The sequence below is a fragment of the Thyridium curvatum genome, assembly GCF_004353045.1.
Source record: "Thyridium curvatum strain D216 chromosome Unknown NODE_22_length_467593_cov_81.276643, whole genome shotgun sequence".
NCBI classification, from domain to species: Eukaryota; Fungi; Ascomycota; class Sordariomycetes; order Thyridiales; family Thyridiaceae; genus Thyridium; species Thyridium curvatum.
In genome coordinates this window covers 22,304-38,766 of record NW_022156777.1, presented here as the reverse complement: position 1 = coordinate 38,766, position 16,463 = coordinate 22,304, and the positions used below count along the sequence as shown (strand labels likewise).

The 16,463-nt window shown below is 57.5% G+C and overlaps 6 protein-coding genes across 6 annotated transcripts; 4 read left to right on the top strand and 2 right to left on the bottom strand.

Annotated features, from left to right (window-relative positions):
* Window positions 1-1,568: 1,568 nt before the first annotated feature.
* E0L32_004519 (uncharacterized protein) lies at window positions 1,569-4,031 on the top strand (the record flags this gene model as incomplete). The annotated part of the gene is made up of 1 exon (XM_031138939.1): window positions 1,569-4,031. The coding sequence occupies one exon, from the start codon at window positions 1,569-1,571 to the stop codon at window positions 4,029-4,031; it is 2,463 nt and encodes an 820-aa protein (XP_030996953.1).
* A 2,475-nt stretch (window positions 4,032-6,506) lies between these two features.
* E0L32_004518 (uncharacterized protein) lies at window positions 6,507-7,292 on the top strand (the record flags this gene model as incomplete). The annotated part of the gene is made up of 1 exon (XM_031138938.1): window positions 6,507-7,292. One exon carries the CDS (start codon window positions 6,507-6,509, stop codon window positions 7,290-7,292), a length of 786 nt encoding a protein of 261 aa, XP_030996952.1.
* Window positions 7,293-7,869: 577 nt separating this feature from the next.
* On the bottom strand, window positions 7,870-9,660 carry E0L32_004517 (uncharacterized protein; the record flags this gene model as incomplete). Its single annotated transcript, XM_031138937.1, has 3 exons — window positions 7,870-8,082; window positions 8,151-9,460; window positions 9,555-9,660. The coding sequence occupies 3 exons, from the start codon at window positions 9,658-9,660 to the stop codon at window positions 7,870-7,872; spliced, it is 1,629 nt and encodes a 542-aa protein (XP_030996951.1).
* Window positions 9,661-11,546: 1,886 nt separating this feature from the next.
* Window positions 11,547-12,232, top strand: E0L32_004516 (uncharacterized protein; the record flags this gene model as incomplete). The annotated part of the gene is made up of 2 exons (XM_031138935.1): window positions 11,547-11,821; window positions 11,917-12,232. 2 exons carry the CDS (start codon window positions 11,547-11,549, stop codon window positions 12,230-12,232), a joined length of 591 nt encoding a protein of 196 aa, XP_030996950.1.
* Window positions 12,233-12,526: 294 nt separating this feature from the next.
* On the top strand, window positions 12,527-13,142 carry E0L32_004515 (uncharacterized protein; the record flags this gene model as incomplete). The annotated part of the gene is made up of 3 exons (XM_031138934.1): window positions 12,527-12,592; window positions 12,663-12,806; window positions 12,867-13,142. 3 exons carry the CDS (start codon window positions 12,527-12,529, stop codon window positions 13,140-13,142), a joined length of 486 nt encoding a protein of 161 aa, XP_030996949.1.
* A 478-nt stretch (window positions 13,143-13,620) lies between these two features.
* Window positions 13,621-16,047, bottom strand: E0L32_004514 (uncharacterized protein; the record flags this gene model as incomplete). The annotated part of the gene is made up of 8 exons (XM_031138933.1): window positions 13,621-14,015; window positions 14,076-14,390; window positions 14,453-14,658; window positions 14,717-14,841; window positions 14,895-14,995; window positions 15,055-15,080; window positions 15,137-15,226; window positions 15,296-16,047. The coding sequence occupies 8 exons, from the start codon at window positions 16,045-16,047 to the stop codon at window positions 13,621-13,623; spliced, it is 2,010 nt and encodes a 669-aa protein (XP_030996948.1).
* Between the last annotated feature and the right edge of the window lie 416 nt (window positions 16,048-16,463).

Below are 16,463 nucleotides of genomic sequence, written 5' to 3'. Positions count from 1 at the left end.
TTGACAGAAGCTACCCATGAGGATCTTCAGCGGTACCTTGATGATAATCCTGCCATCCCGACGTCTCTTCGTGAAAAGTGGTGTCAACAAGCTGTTAGCTCGATCGCATTCATTCACAGTAAAGGCGTCTTGCACTCTGATTTGCGGCCCGAGAATCTTCTTGTCCAAGCTACCACAGAGTCTTTTGATCTCTGGCTTTGCGACTTTGGTGGCTCGTTCTACAAACGGCATGGTCTAGACGGCGGTCATCTGCCGGATTCGGGATTCAGTGATCCAAATACCAGGTTTGATCCAACAGCATCAACGACACAAGCTATCGATATAGTCGCCCTAGGCTCTCTTCTGTACACGATCCTCACAGGACATTGGCCTTATCGGGATCCAGGACCGCAACGGACAGCAAGAGCAAATCGATGCCTACGAGGACAAAGTCGACCGACTGTTTGCACAAGGAGAATTTCCTGATGTGCGTGGTCTTTCCAAGGGCGAGGTCCTCATGAAATAAGGTACTGGAAACAGGAGTACTCATGTGCACAAGACATTGTGCGGGACTTGAGCTAGCAGCTGGGCACGGCCAGAGCAAGATGCTGGGTCCCCGGGAATTGGTGGGATGGTGGTGCCAAAGTTACGTAGCCGCATGCAAGAGGCACCTGATGCTTGCAGCACATGGATGCGATTCACCCTGCTCGGAAATGATGTCGAAGCGCGGTATTTTCCTTTATCTGTCGTCTCTTGGCCTGCCTGGACGCTTGGTGGCTGGCCAGATGGTTCTATCTTGCGGGACAAGCAGGAAGAATGTCGGGAAGAAGTTGTCAACAATTCCAACCCGCCTCGTTTCGTTTCGATTTCAAGAGGTCGAAACGCGAAACAGGTACGGGCGGTGACGGCGAATGGGAGAAGACGCTGTTCCCTCGGCATGCTTAGTCCTCGTGCATTAACACCAGGGATTCACGGTGGGTTGTGAAGCTCCCACGCGGGGCAGCAGACCAGCTGTGACGCGCACCAGCCAGGGATGTGGCCTCTTGGAAACGGGTTCTGGTGTGCGATGCATAAATGTTTACAGTCGGTCGAGATGAGATGATGGCCCGAACGAGTGGTTCCTCTTCGTCCATGTGGATAGTTGTTCGGAAACCTGGAATTAGGTGGAGGTGGAGTGGTGAAGAAAAAAAAAGAAAAACACCACACCAGACTCACACGCATACTCACTCACACACATGCGCATCTCTTGATCGTAGACTTGCCATCTTCAAAGCCTCCCGTTCTGGCCGTCAGTCATCCGGACGAATGTCTCACTTCTCCTCATGTTTTCTGGACGATCTTCCCTTCATTAGGGGTGTTTTTGGTTATCCACTATTCGGCTCCGGCTCCCCACTAAAAACCCGCCGCTGAGCCACTGGAGTTGGAGCCTTTGGGGGACACTCTGGTACTCGGACTCTCGCTATCTGCTCCCTGATTCAGTCCCCTAGCCACTGGCAGCGCAGCCTGCAACGGCAGAGGAAGAAAAGCGCCCCAACCAAACAGAGAAAAGTCACGACTCAATCTCCCATCCATCGCCGTGACGCGGGAAGATGCGTTCACTCTACAATTCTGCAACAACACCCGCAAACCCCGCCAATTCGCGACAATCCGCATCAGGCTCGGCGGCACCCAAGTCGCATCTAGCACCAGAGTCACGACCGGTCCTCCGAAAACGACCGAGCGCCACTATTTTGACGAGGAGGCCCATCATCAACGGGGAACTCGCCGCACCAGGAGGCGCGCCGCCCGGCAGCTCGTCTTCCAACAACACCACGCCACCGCTGTTGTCGTCGACAGCTTCGCCGGCTCCGCGCAAACCGCTCAGGACCAGAGACCACAATGTCGCGCCCCCGACGACAGGCACCCGCATGAGGAACTTGGATGTCAAGGGCACGCGGACGCAAATGACAAGCCATCACCACAAGGGGCCCGCCACGATGGCGCACGACCGACACAACAACGCCGCCGCCTCCGCCTCTGCCTCGGCCGGCTCGCAACGGCAACCGCAGATGCCCACCCTGGCCAAGGGGCTCAATCGCACGCCCATCACGCCCAAGGTCGCCGCCCCGAAGCTCGCCTCCTCCACGCAGCAGCGGCAGACCGTTACCGTCGCGACGACACCCCTGGCCCAGCGGAGGCCGAACGGCGACCGGCCCGAGTCGGCACTCAGCAACAACAATGGGCACCATTACACCACCCCTGGGGGAGGGCAGAGAGACGACTATGCATCGCCCGTGCCCGCATTTCTCAGCAGCAACATCACGCCACGGTCGGGGTCGAGACAGACGCGTGTGGATAGCGGCAATACGACGCCGAACGGCACTCCGAACCCGGAGAGGGCCGATTCTTGGGATGTGAGGTCGGGCTTGGCCTTGACGCCCTCGGGGCTCGATGAGAGGTTGAGGCAGCATGCCGGACCCTACAGCCCTGTGCACGAGGCGCCGAGATATGCCCAAAACGACAAGGACTCCAAGTTCTTCTACGCCAGCGACGCGACAAAGAGCAGCACTCCCCAGCCGGCGCCCGCCAGCAGGCCTATATCGGCCCAGCAGAAAGCGCCTACCTTCTTCTATGCGAACGGAGGCGCTGTCCCCGAGAAACCCACCATCTCACCTCCCTCCTTCACGCCAGTTCTCGCGCCTCCGCCGACCTCACCAGGCCTCTCTGATTCGGCATCCAGCAAGTTTGTCTACGCCAACGGGACCCCTGACCTACAAGTCCCCGCAAGGACCAACGCCTTCTCGCCGTCCGGCGCGCCCTCTACCGCATCTACATCTTCGAAAGCACCCAGCAGACCGAGCAGCGGGACCTCCATGACTGGTTTTCCGCAGCATTACCCCCAACAACAGCAGTACCCGAGGCCCGCCTCTCCGGTCAAAATCCCTTCATTCCCCCCTCCACAGAAAGCCAACTCATCTGTTGGGGTTGGCACCCGTAGCGCTGTTGACGCCGTACCTCAATTAGCACCTGCAAACCCTGTACTTCGGCGTACAAGTACCGACGGCCCTCCCAGGAGAGAGGGCCTACACGCGCGCAATAAGAGCCTCACTATCGCCGAGCCTCCCGCTGTCGCCAAGATACTTTTGTCCAATATCAGCCTCGAACCCGCATCACCGTCGCCGCATTCCGCAGCAGCAGGTCTGGCATCGATCCTGCAGACTGTCGAGGACCTCAACGAGCCGGAGAGTGAGGACGATGGCTCGGACGAGGACGGAGAGAAGGAGCACAAGGTAAACAGCGAGCTACACAGTCCTATCAAGTCATCGCACTCCAAGGATCACCTCGATGAGCTCGTGGCCAGCGCGCGAAGGGAGCGCAAGGTGCAGGACCTCGAGATCAGGAACGGCTCCCTGGAAGCCATCAACCGGACGCTCGAGCGGCAGCTCCGCAAGCAGCAGGCCGAGCTCCGCCGGTACAGGCGTCTCTCTCGCTCCGGCAGGCTGTCCCTGGCCTCGGTCGCGTCGAGCAGGATCGCGTCTGGCTCGACGGTCGAGGGGCCGCTCGCCAACCCGGACCAGCTGGCGCTCTCGGACCTCAGCGAGGAGGACGACGAGGACGACGACCTGTCCGACCACGACCACGAGTACCCCGACGAGTCGGACATGTCCGAGTCGGGCGAGTCGGCCGGGTCGTCGGGGCTGAGCCCCAGCACGATGGCGATGCGGGACGCGCGGCACCGCAAGCGCGACGAGCGGCGGCTGCAGCTCGACCTGTCGAAGCACCAGCAGCTGCTCGTCGACAGCCAGAAGATGAACCAGAGCATCAAGCGGTGCCTGGGCTGGACGGAGGAGCTCATCCGCGAGGGCCGCAAGGCGCTCGAGTTCCAGGTGCGGGTCAGCGAGGTCGAGCTCGGCGGCAGGGTGCTGGCGCCGCCGGACGAGGAGGAGGAGGAGGATGGGAGTGGTAGTAGGGTGTGGGACGACGGCAGCTTCCTGGCGCCGGACGACACGCTGGCTGCCAAGACGCCGCCGGACAGGGATAGCGGGATCGAGATGGCGAGGGATGGGCTGTAGTGACAGCGAACCTGGACCAGGGTTTTTTTTTTCCTTCTTCCGGACCATTCACCACTCACGGACACATTCGGGATACAGCGGGATACGGCAAACATGCATTTTCTTGGGTTCTTTTGCGGTTTTCTCTTCTGCTTTTTGACCGATACCCAGAAACGCACAACTTATCAACCGCAACTACAACAACCACAAACACATACACACCACACGCACAGAGTTTTTTTCCTTGAACAACACACATCGCATGCCGGACGGAGCGCTTCGCCTGGAGAGCTGTCGCCGAGATTAAAGGGGATAGCACTTTGGAATGACGGGGGATAATGAGACACACTACCACACTTGTACCCGGCATAAGCGAAGCCGCACGCAGGCATGACTTTTTCCTTAATGTTATTCGGGTCGACAAGGCACACCTCGGGGCCGGCATCAGAAACACTATACCATCTCTTTGGCCTATTTTTCTTTTCTCTCTGTTTGTTGTTTTTTCTTTTGTATTCCCAAAGCACATTACAATGTACTTCTAGATACCCCCCCTTTCCGACAGCACCCCCAAAAGGAACAAATTTCAAAACAGACGACATAACATCACTCACGCGCACAAACATACCCACACACGCACTTCATCAATGAGCGGCGTACTATCGGAAGACAGGGGGGTCGTTTGACGATGGAGGTGGGTGTGGTGTATAGGTATAGATAAATGTGCAATCAACCTCGCGTCCTCATATTGCAGGAACGCGTCTATCCCGATCCTAACTTGTGCCAAGTCATTGTCAGGTTCTGTGTGTAGTGACTTCCATGTCACGAGCGTCAGTTCATCTTGGCGATGGTGAACCAAAGAATTTAAGCTTTCAAGCTTAGGAATCAACAACAGTGCAGCCCGTCTGGCCGTTGCCCTTGTACATTGTGCCCGACGAGACTTGACTACGCTTGCAACGTAGCTATGTCCCAGCAACCCTGCAAAACATTAGCTCGCATCGTATAAGTCCGCACACTGCTGCCCTGGCCTCGGTGTATCCTAGAGGACATCTTGTGAGGATGAGGCACGTGGGGGGTTTGACCATCCTGTAGCGTACAGTCATAGTCATGATATCTTCTCGACCCGTGTTGATTCACGCTCTGAGCTGCTGAATATGCCTGGCGACAACAGTATGTATGGTATCTAAGTTAGCTGTAGAAGATGACTATTATTGCTAATGAAATTGAGTAAATGGCTTGGTTGGCTGCTAGATAGTTGAATTGGCTTTCAAGCCTCAAATCCACGATACAACCGTGTGGCAGCCGCGCTCTACGTTGGCCCATTCATTTCCCTTGATTCGTTGCATCCTATATTCGTTCAAACTATGATTCCTCGAGAAATACCGTATATCGATGGGAAATACCATAGATCGGATCTTGGCACAGGCTGGAGGTCCTACCTTACAGGATGCGAGCTCGCGATTAATAATCGACCCCTGCACTCCGAAACCGCACCTCGGCCCCCCCAGGCTACCATGACGGCATTTGAATTCTCGCAGCCGCAGCTGTCAGCTGGGAAGTGTGAAACATATCCCAGCCTGAAATGCTACGTACCTTAAGTGGTGGAACATCCCCACAGCGTGTCTAGGACATCGGGTGGGTTCCGCGAAGCTGCTGGCGCCCGCCTGACAGCCAGAAAAACAAGATTAAAAAAAAAGGGACCGTTGCTATCTCGATCCGACGGAAAAGAGAGAGAGGATCCATCAAAGTTGACTGAGTGACTGACTGGGAGGTGGTGGCGGGCTCCACCGTTGTTGACAGGACCGACATTCTCCAGCCCGGCGCTTGCGGCTCGTATTCTGTGTCGATCATCGTGAGAGGTCCCAGGCCTATCCTCTGGCCGACAGAACTCCCGTGCCCCCCTATGCTCCCTATGAAGCCGACCGTCTCGCGGCAGCCTCGTGTAGAGCGGGCACGCTACTGATGTACTTGTACTTTAAATATCGCAAGGGCTACTCCGCATGCAGAGCTCCTAGTTGAGATCTACAGTCAATAAACGAAATGCCAAGGGGGTAAAAGAGCAAGCAACCCTGCCAATGTTGCCGATAGATTGTTTTGAGCGTGAACAACCAACCACTTGTATGGTCTTCAGCGGCCCCATATTCCATACTCCATGCTTGCACGCAGGAATGCAAATCTCGTAACCTCGTACCGTCCCCGTTACGCCGTGGGGCAACGCCTCCCCGAGACAAGCAACGAGGAGGCTCTCTTCCACCTTTCCGGAGGAAAGAGATCGCCAGAGACAATTATGTATATTACTCGGCTTCGTCGATAAAGGGAGGTTTTCCCTCACTCCGTTCCTCGCCTCGTGTTGTGATACCATCATCGCCAGATCCTCCCGATATCCTCAAGCCACAACCAACTTCATCCTGAAGAAAGCATACAGCAACTCCTTATCATTCCAACCTCCTCTTCCTCATCCTTTTTGCCCGTTTCGCACACAAAGACAAAAAAAGAAAGATGAAGACCTCCGCCGCCATCGCCGCCCTGACCAGCTTCGGCGCCGTCGTCCTGGCCGCCGACTGTCCCGCCGCCGGCACGACCAACGCCGCCGGCGACTACAGCTGCAACCCGGCGCACCAGTACCCGGCGGGCCAGACCTGCGTCGAGGTCAACGGCTGCTACGTCCTCCGCTCCTCCGCCGCCTCCAGCAGCAACAGCGCCGCCCCAGCCCCCTCGCAGGCCTGCGCCGCCCCCGGGTCGACCAACGCCAAGGGCGACTACAGCTGCAACCCGGCGCACCAGTATCCCGCGGGCCAGACCTGCGAGCTCGTCGACGGGTGCTACGTCCTGCGCTCCGCCGCCCCGTCCTCCACCTCCTCCGGCGGCCCTGCCCCCTCGCAGACCTGCGCCGCCCCCGGCTCGACCAACGCCAAGGGCGACTACAGCTGCAACCCGGCGCACCAGTATCCCGCGGGCCAGACCTGCGAGCTCGTGGACGGGTGCTACGTCATCCGGGCCCCTGCCAGCAGCACCGCGGCCCCCCCGCCGCAGACGACGACGGCCTCGTGCGCCGCGCCCGGCACGACCGGCTCCGCCGGCGAGTACAGCTGCAACCCGGCGCACCAGTACCCGGCCGGCCAGACCTGCGTCCAGGTCAACGGGTGCTACGTCCTGCGCGGCGGCGGCGGCGCCGCCACGACGACGGGGCCCAGCCCTCCCGTCACCGCCGGCGCGGCCCAGGTGTCGGGTGCCCTGTCCGCGGTCGCGGGCCTGGTGGCTGCCGCTGTCTACGGGCTCATGTAAGCCGTGGGATATACTCTTTTCTCAGTTGATATCGCTACGGACGGTGCGAGACAAGATACGCTGGATTCGTGTGTGGAATTACATCGTGTACACTTTGGTCTATAGCATTATGCTATCATAGTTAGCTTGTTGCGCTTGGAGATGGATTTTGTTATAAGGGGTGGGAGTTGTAATAAGAACGAGGTGGAGGAATACACGCTTGAATAATCAATAGTATAGTAATCAACTTCAATTCTTTCAACTGCAGAGCACTCACCGGCCGGGGTATTCATAGAACCAAGACATAGCATCATCGAGGGGAATAGTTGTTCTATGTGAAATGTATGGAAGTACGGCTCTCTCGAATGCTTCCTCTCCCTCGTCTAATTCCTCTGCCGCGAGAGGGGGACGACTATTCCGTCCTTCTAGAAACGAGGCTCATATCGCAAAATCATCACTCCCACGGCGGGCTTCATCTACTGGCCTCCTTTTCTCTCATGCTCTTCCTGCATTAATTGCCCACTCGCCCAACTAAAGTCAAAGGCATCCTCAGTTTCCACCCTGTTTCGCTTCGGCCTTCCTCCCACGACACTGCTTTCTAAGACGCCTTGGGCACGTTGGGCGCGTCCGCCGCCGCAGCCGCCGCCTTGTCCTCGTGCGACGCGGCCGTGGCAGTGCCCGCGCCCGCAGCCGGGTCGTGGTGCTTCTTGCCCTTCTTCTCCTTCTTCTCCTTGTCCTTCTTGATGGCCGCCTCGGCGACGAGCTGCTCAAAGGCCATGTAGTCGCCCTCTTCCTCTGGCGTCCTCTTTGCCTGTGAAGATAGGATAAGAAAAATTAGCTTAGAACACCCTCAACAAAAGGAACACACGAGATACTTACCTTGTTGCACACATCGCCAATCAGCACCAGGGCCTCGGCGCGCTCGAGCCGCTTGGCCAGCGGCACCTTCTTGTCGTTGAGGACGGCGTCGCACACCTCGCGCAGCACGCTCTGGATCTCAAACTTGGAGCCGCGCCACGCCGCCGTCAGGATCTTGCCCGTGACGCGGCGCTCGTACTCGGTGCGGCGCTCGTCGGTCCAGTCCTCGCCGCCCTTCTCCTCCATGCGCGCCATCTCCTCCATCGTCTGCTGCGCGTCGATGGCGCTGCTGATCGTGTTCCACGTCTCCTTGACCAGCGTGCCCTTGTCGCGGATGCGGCTGAAGAAGCCGCCCATGCCAAACATCTTCTGGCTGCGCAGCAGCGCCGTCGCCTTGCTGACGTACGTCTGGCCGATGGCGTGCAGGATGTCGAGCCCGAAGGACTCCATCTTGAGGTCCTCGACCTCGAGCCGCGTCTTCTCCTGGAAGGCGCGCGTGACGTCGGCGCCCTTGTCCGTCTCGGTCCAGACCGACACGCGGTCGAGCAGCTTGGAGACGAGCGTGTCGACGCGCTTCTGCCGCACGAGCGCGCGCTCCTTCTCGTACGCCAGGAGCTGCTCGCGCTTCTTGCGCTCCTTCTCCTTGTCCTTGGCTTTGTCCTTGCCCTTGAGGTCCTTGCCGGCCTCCTCGGAGACGTGGCCGGCCTCGTCCGACGGCCGGTCCATGAGGGCCGGGCGCAGCGGGATGGCGTGCCGGCTGCTCGGGGTGTTGCGGCCCGAAGCGTTCAGGTTGGGTGTCGCGGAGCCCGAGGGCGAGGGCGAGGGTGTCCGTCCCGAGTACGCCGGCGGGGGTTCCTGTGCATCCTTGTCGTATGCGCCGGTGGGACCATGCGCGCTCTTCTCGTCCTCCACCACGACCTTGGGCGGCTTGGCGTGGCCGCCAGCCTCTGACGATGACGCCGCCGCCGCTGCGTCGGCAGCAGCCTTGCTCTCCTTCATCGCCTCGGCGGTGCCGGGGAATTCTTCGTCTGCAGCAGCAGCGGCGTTGGCCTCGGCCTCGGCGGCGGCAGCCTCCTCCTCGGCCATGGTGATGTCCATGGTGGCCGTCAGGTCCTTCATGAGGGAGATCTCTCCGATCCAGTCGACAAAGGCCTCGCCTCCAAAGATGCTAGTGAAGAACTCGGCAGGGTCGACGAAGCCCTCGGAGGGCTTGGAGGCATCCTTGCCGAACTTGTCGTAGGCCTTGCGCAGGTCCGTGTCGGAGAGGACCTGGTAGGCCTCGCCGATGGCCTGGAACTTCTCGTGCGCGGTGGGATCATTGGGGTTCTTATCTATTGTGAAGAGAATGGAGGGCCACGTTAGATTGGAGCGCGAGACAGAACACAGGGGAGCCCAGGCTCGGGGCATCTAGGAGTGATGACGTACCAGGATGGTGGACGATAGCCAGCTTCCTGTAGGCCTTCTTGATCTCGAGCTCGGTCGCGGTGGGCTGGACGCCTAGCGTATCGTAGTAGGCCGTGTCAACAACCATGCTGGTGGGATGTGCGCCTCGGGACGGCGCGTTGCAATCAAACGATCGTCGGTTTCAAGGCTGATCTGGCTCTCTGTTCTCTGTCTCTCACCGAGCGCCCATGTGGGGAAGAAGCTGGCTGGACTTTCAATGAGCGACACTTCCGTGGTCAGATATATGTGCGCGAATGGTAGTTGGCAGCGACTGCTCTGTTTGGGGAGGACTTGATTAAGTGACAGCAGTCCTGCGCAGTTTTTGTTGTATCGTTGGTCGGGGATGCCGTCGTCACCGGGTGTTTGGTGTTTATCAAGCTGTCAGGATTTACTCCGTGATCCGCGCTTGGGCAGCCAGTTTTTAGCGTGGTGGGGCAGGGATTTTATCTAAACTTTTTGGCCGTTGCCTGCCTGGTTTGCATGTGCCCACGGTCCACCCACAGATTACGTATCCCCCTTTCTCAGCCCTTTTCAGCCCTGCTTTTGTGAGTTTCCAGAACGTTTCTTTAGCAGCAACTGGGGCTGTGACGGGCGGGGCTGCAACGTCATTCAGCGACTTTCAGGTCTCTACAGTTCACCTGGCCATGCGCAAGTGTGGCTTGGACTTCTCAGGCCTCTCTCCATGAATTATCAATGCCAATGATGGAGGTGCCCTGGTCGCAGCACTTTTGTGTCTGTGTCCAATGCATGAATCTTCATGATACAATAGCCTGTCCATCACCTCGACAAAGGAGACATATCAACCCAGCCAACAATAGTCAACCCCCCCTTCACTGAGAGGGAGCCCAAAGACCAGCAAACTGTCATTTCACTGACCATGCAGAGACGAGGTCGGATGATGGATTTTCTGAACAAATGTGACAAGGATAGTCCAAAGCGTGATGCCATATCTCAGAGACTGTGATGCAGGGCCTGTAACCCTCAAGCCCAGCTGATATCAAGTGTTTGCTTGCAAAACCATATTTGAAGACCGTGTTTTTGTACCTTTTGATGACTAGGCATGTTCTTTTTTAATCTTGTCTCCAGGCTGCAAGCCATTGTGCCAAAGCTACCTGACCAGCTTCAAATGCTTCAGATACTTGAGAAGCTTGACACAGGATATGAATCACCAGCTTTGTTGTCAAGCCCAAGTCCATCTTCTTGGCCGATCAATTGTCCCAGCATTTCATACTCACTGGAAACTAGTAACGCGCAATGCAGCCATTGTCATTCCATTGAATCATCTGTGTTGGCTCCCGTTGAGGCAGCAGGTAGACCGTTGCGTTTGGCGCTGATGCGAAGGCGACACTTGCAACACCTGGTGGCAACAGCCAGTTACGGATGCTTCGACTTCGAGAGAAGCCAAAGGTAGCCAAACGTACTACGCATCACCATGTGCAGTCGACCCGAAGTCACTCCTCATAGCCCTGCATCAGGGACGGAAATACTCATCAGCACACATCTAAAGGTCCTAGTGTGACCTCGGCAGTCGAAAATGCCCGGAGCTCAGGTGTTTTGGTAATTATGCCGGTCCTAAGCTTTATTGCCCCACGACTAGATCGTCATTACCATGGTGCTGGCGAGTATCCAGATTTAACCGTCGTGCCTGACTTTGGGGTATATCGAGACCTCGGACTCCCGATGGTTCTCTATAATAGACCCTACATCACTCGTGGGTAAAGATGATCCAATCATGGACCAGCTAATTCAAATCAAATATCATGATGCCTGGTGTAAGTGTGATGGGAATAGATTGTGTTCACGTTCCATTGATCCGTATTCGCGGGGAAAGGAGAGGTTGTTCAAGTATAGATATGAAGCCAAATCCAGCCAGAAAGACATACCCGATTCTCCTTTCATTCCTGGACAATAGTCAGACTGATCAGTCAGTCGTAAAGCTAGCCTTCGAGATTCTCATCGTAAAAGACAAACAACATGAAACTAATCAACGTTGCAACTACCGTCGCTCTCCTCGCCTCCTCTGCCCACGGCCAAAAGGCACTCGAGTGGAACGAGCCCACGAGCGGCGTCACCTACGGGCTGGCAGTGCCCGAGGCCGCCTCAGCGCCCTTCGACGTGCTCCTCTCCATCGTGGCACCCGCGAAAGCAGGCTGGGTCGGCTGGGCCGCCGGTGGGTGCATGCTGCGCAGCCCCATCCTCGTCGCCTGGCCCAACGGCAACACCACCGTCGTGTCATCTCGATGGGCAAAGTAAGCCTCCCAGCCCCCCAGCGCTTCTTTGTTCGAAACCATATCACCGCATGGTACGAACAAACTACTGTGCTAACCGACTCTCTCCTACCCAGCGCCTACCACCCCCCGGCCCCGTACAACGGCACCTCGACCAAGGTCTTCGCGAGCTCGTCGACCCGCAACGAGACGCACTGGAAGGTCAGCGTGCTCTGCTCGGGCTGCAGCCAATGGGTCGGCGGCGAGGTCAACTCGCACGGCAACGCGACGTTTGGCTGGGGCGTCAGCAGCCACGCCGTCGACACGCCCGCCAGCGCGTCCAGCGCCATCCGCTTCCACGACGTGGGCAAGGGCCACTTTGAGCTGGACATGAACAAGGCGAGGCTGTCCAAGGACGACTTTGGGGCGCTGGTCAAGTCCCTCGGCGGTTAGTGAGGCCAGGGGAGCTTCAAAACCCCTTGACTTCTTGGTGGCTCTCTTTTTCCTCAGGCTGCCGCTTCAAGGGCCGGGTTTGTGGGGTGGAAATCGTTGCAGCCGGGAAATTCGGTCCTTTCGCTTAAGACATGAGGTCCAGGCGTAAGCACTAGATAGCTCAAAGAATTGAAACTGTTTCAGCAACCTCCTCGTTTTTCTGTTGGTCCCTAGACAGCATCAGGGAATATTCTACGCGAAAGGCAACTGTTCTAATCGAGTTGAGTTCTGCGCCATTAGAGCGCGCTCAAACACATGGCTCCTCCGGCCGTGAAGGCCGGGATTGAGATCCTCGCGCCTCCCACCATCCTCCGATCAGTTGTAAGGCCATCCACACCCTTGATAGCGCGAGTTTGCCTCAAAATGATCTCCCTGACATCCAATTACTCAGTTCCTTGACTTTGGCCGGTTCAAGCCATGGTCCCCCAACTTGGAGATCACGGCCAAGGGCGAGAACAAAGATCCGGTCAGTCTGGTCCCTGGCGATAAGATTACGGTGAAGGCCCATGGTGTGGGATTCTCCGGGGAGGTTGTTGTGAGTATATGCGCTCTCATCCGGTTGTCAAGGGACACCCCAAGCTGACCCATGCGGTAGGAAAACACGCCGGAACGCTTCGTGGTGGACTCTTGGCTGCCGTTCGGTCTCATTGTTGGACGTCGTTACTTCACCTTCTCGGCCAGTAGTACAAACCAGGATGACACTGCATTCATGCAGTTGGAAGAGTTCAGGGGACCCTTGTCTGGGATCTTGGGCAGCTTGGTGAACCAGCAGAAGCCGAGTCCGGGGTTTGCAACATTCAACGAGGCTTTCAAGAAGGAGTGCGAGAGGCGGTCTACTGAGCAAGTGGTGGTCCCAAATAACGCAGTATGAAACCTTTTGGACACTGAAATTGAAGTACGACGGTTTTGAAATAGTCATACTAAGAAGTTCCGCCCATTTTGTTGTAATGGCAATACAATCGTTGCAATGAGAAACGGAAGCAAGTCAAGATGGTGTGGTGTGGCTTGAATTTTTCAAATTACCACGGCCACATACATGGTGATGCAGCCGTGGAATCCCGACCAGGGATATAGAGTGACAGGTTCGCTCCAGGTATGATAGGCTGTCAATTCTCAAGAGTAGAGACAACACCTCCTTACTCCCTCTCTCTGATACCACCATCAGTCACTGCTATGCTTCCTTCAGCCGGTACATGGTGCAAAACAAATCTGTCTAATGTCGAGAGATAGGTCTAGAAGAAGAGTGGAATGCTACCGAAAACCCATCTTGATCTATCTCTGGTCGAATGTAGTATGCATATAGCCTTGCAGCAGTGCAACGACCATCACGGCTGAGACCTCGCCCTTACCTACAGCTTTGCAGAGCTCTGCACCAGAGGCAGGTCGACAAACTTCTCATACTCCTCCAGCGACTCCGGGTTGGCCGCCGTGCCGCCCACTTTCGCGGTCCGCCCGCACACGACGTCCTTGACCAGGTTCTCGATCCTCTTGCCGTTCATCGTGTAGGGGATGTCTTGGACCTCCAGTATGTGGGCCGGAACGTGCCTGGAGCTGAGCTGCTTCCGGATCGTGGTCCGGATGCGGTCGCGAAGGCCATCCGACAGGGGCGGCGTCTTCACCTTGAGGAACAGCAGGACCTGCTCGTCGGCGTCGAGCTTGCGGCGCTGGCCCACGGCGATGCAGTCCTGCACCTCTGAGAACTGGTCGACGATGCCGTAGAGCTCTGCGGCTCCGAAGCGCACACCTAGAGAATGAAACTATGAGCTACTGAACAGCCTGTACATGGCATCTAGCAGATGCTTACCACCTGGGTTGAGGACTCCGTCGCTACGGCCGAGGACCTCGTAGCCTTGGGTCTTGACGATTTTGCGCACAAAGTCGCCGTGGTGCCAGACACCGGGGAATGTGTCAAAGTAGGCCTTGCGGTACTTCTCCTCGCCGCCCTCGCCCCAGAACGTGATCGGCATGCTGAAGAAGGGCTTCGTGATGACCAAGTCGCCCTTCTCGCCCGTGTCCTCGATGTTCTTGCCATTGGCGTCCCAGATCTCGACGGCCATGCCCAGCGACGGGGCTGGCAGCTCGCCGTGGTGGACTGGGAGAAGTGGGCTGCCTCCGATGACTTGTATGGTGGCACGTTCAATTAGCCTCATATCGGTTAGGGAAGATAGCACCAATACTTACTTCCTGCGACGAGATCTGTCCCTCCAGTCGCGCTGACCAGACCGACCTTACTTGGGAAGATCGATCGGAACCACTCGAATATCTCTGCAGATAGAGGCGCCCCTGTTGACAGTGTCATCTGTAGACTGTCCAGCGGCGGCATATTCTTTATTCCAGCTTGTTTGAGGGCAGCTAGGAACTTGGGGCTCGTGCCATAATGTGTGACGCTGGGATTGTCAGTGTTGCTCTTCGACCAGGTCTCAAAGATCAAGTTGCCCAACTCACCCTTGCTCTTGAAGCAGCTGTACTTGGTAGTCAGGAGAGGGGTACAAAGGGCTGCCATCGTATAGCACTATCCTGGCGCCGAGGCTCAATGCGGATATAAGGTAGTTCCACATCATCCAGCCTGTCTTTGAAGGAAGTCAGCATCGCAACTCCCATCTTGTTCTAGAAGCTTGCTCACGGTGGTATATTGATAGTATGTAGAATCTGGACCCAAGTCGAAGCCCAGGATGAAATCCTTCTTTTGCTGCAGGAGGGCGGAACCTCCACCATGGACAATGCCTATACAAAATCGATTAGCTCCTAATCATATCTGGGCGTGATGAATATTGAGACCAGACATTTTGGTGGTCCAGTAGTCCCTGATCTAAGAATGTATTAGCTGACTGAGTCTCAATCGGTCGTAGGATCAACTTAACTTACGAGTAGAGAATATAGATAGGGTGATCGAAAGGTACTTGAGCAAACCTAAGCGACTCTGTCCGGACATCGAGGAAGTTGTCAAGGGATTTTCTGGAAACCCAAGTCCATCAGCACAACATCATCGCACCGAATCAAAACTTGTCCCTCAGGCAGCCTTACATCCTTCCATCGCTCCAGCTGCTGCCAGAGACGTCAATGACCACCTCCAGCTCCGCAACCGCCTTGCGCAGCTGCGCGACGACCCCGCCGAGCTTCTCGCGGTGGTCGTGCGTCTTGCCGTTGTACACGACGCGCGACTCGACAAACAGCACCTTGGGCCTGATCTGCAGGTACCGCTCGAGGATGCCCTTGGCGCCCATGTCCGACGCCGTCGACGACATGATGGCGCCGACGCTGCCGCACGCGAGCAGCACCAGCAGCGCCTCGACCGAGTTGGTCGTCACGACGGCGACCCGGTCCCCCTGCCCGACGCCCAGCGACCGCAGCGCCGCCGCGTACCGCGCCGTCTCGTCCCGCAGCCGCGCCCACGTCAGGTGCCGCCAGGCGGCGCCGCCCTCGCGGCAGGCCGACACGGCCACGGCGTCCGGGTGCGCCGCGAGCCCCGCGGCGAGCATGTTCTCGGTGAAGTTGAGGCGCGCCCCGGGGAACCAGTTCGGGCGCGGCCACATCCTGTCGAGCGCGCCGTCGTCGGGGCCGGCCACGCGCTCCGGCGGGGCGCTGCAGACGACGCCGCAGAAGGTCCAGAGCTCGCGGCAGAAGGCCTCGAGCTCCGTGACGGACCAGCGCAGCAGCTCGTGGTAGGTCTCGAGCGACAGGCCGTAGCGGCGGTTGACCTGCCGCCTGAAGGCGTCGACGCGCGTCAGGTGCGGGCTCGGGTGCTGCCAAGAGTTGGTCGTCGTGGGAGGAGCCATGGCGATGTGCGATGAGTTCAGACGGGTCTGTTGTCCTCCAGATGCGGTGAAAAGGGAAAGGTTTCTGAGATGCCGACAAGTACGAATATACAGATGCACACGCGCGTACACACTCACGGTCAGCAACCAAGGAAATGCTTATGTAGTCTATCTATTCTGACCTTACACGCTGCAGCAAGTGCAGTAGCGACAGGGGTTGACGGGCCTCGGACCGCCGAGCCCCACTGATGACCTGCGGAAAAGCCGGTTGAGGCCTTCGGAGAATCCTCACGGCACATCTGTACGGCATTCCCCCCTGTGGTCCCATGCGGGGAGCTGGCCCCCAGTTTTTCAGCGCCGAGGTGTCGCTGAGATGCTCCGGATGCGCCGGCCCGAGCGAGAATGGTTAGTCCAGTTCGTCTAGCATTCAGATCGGT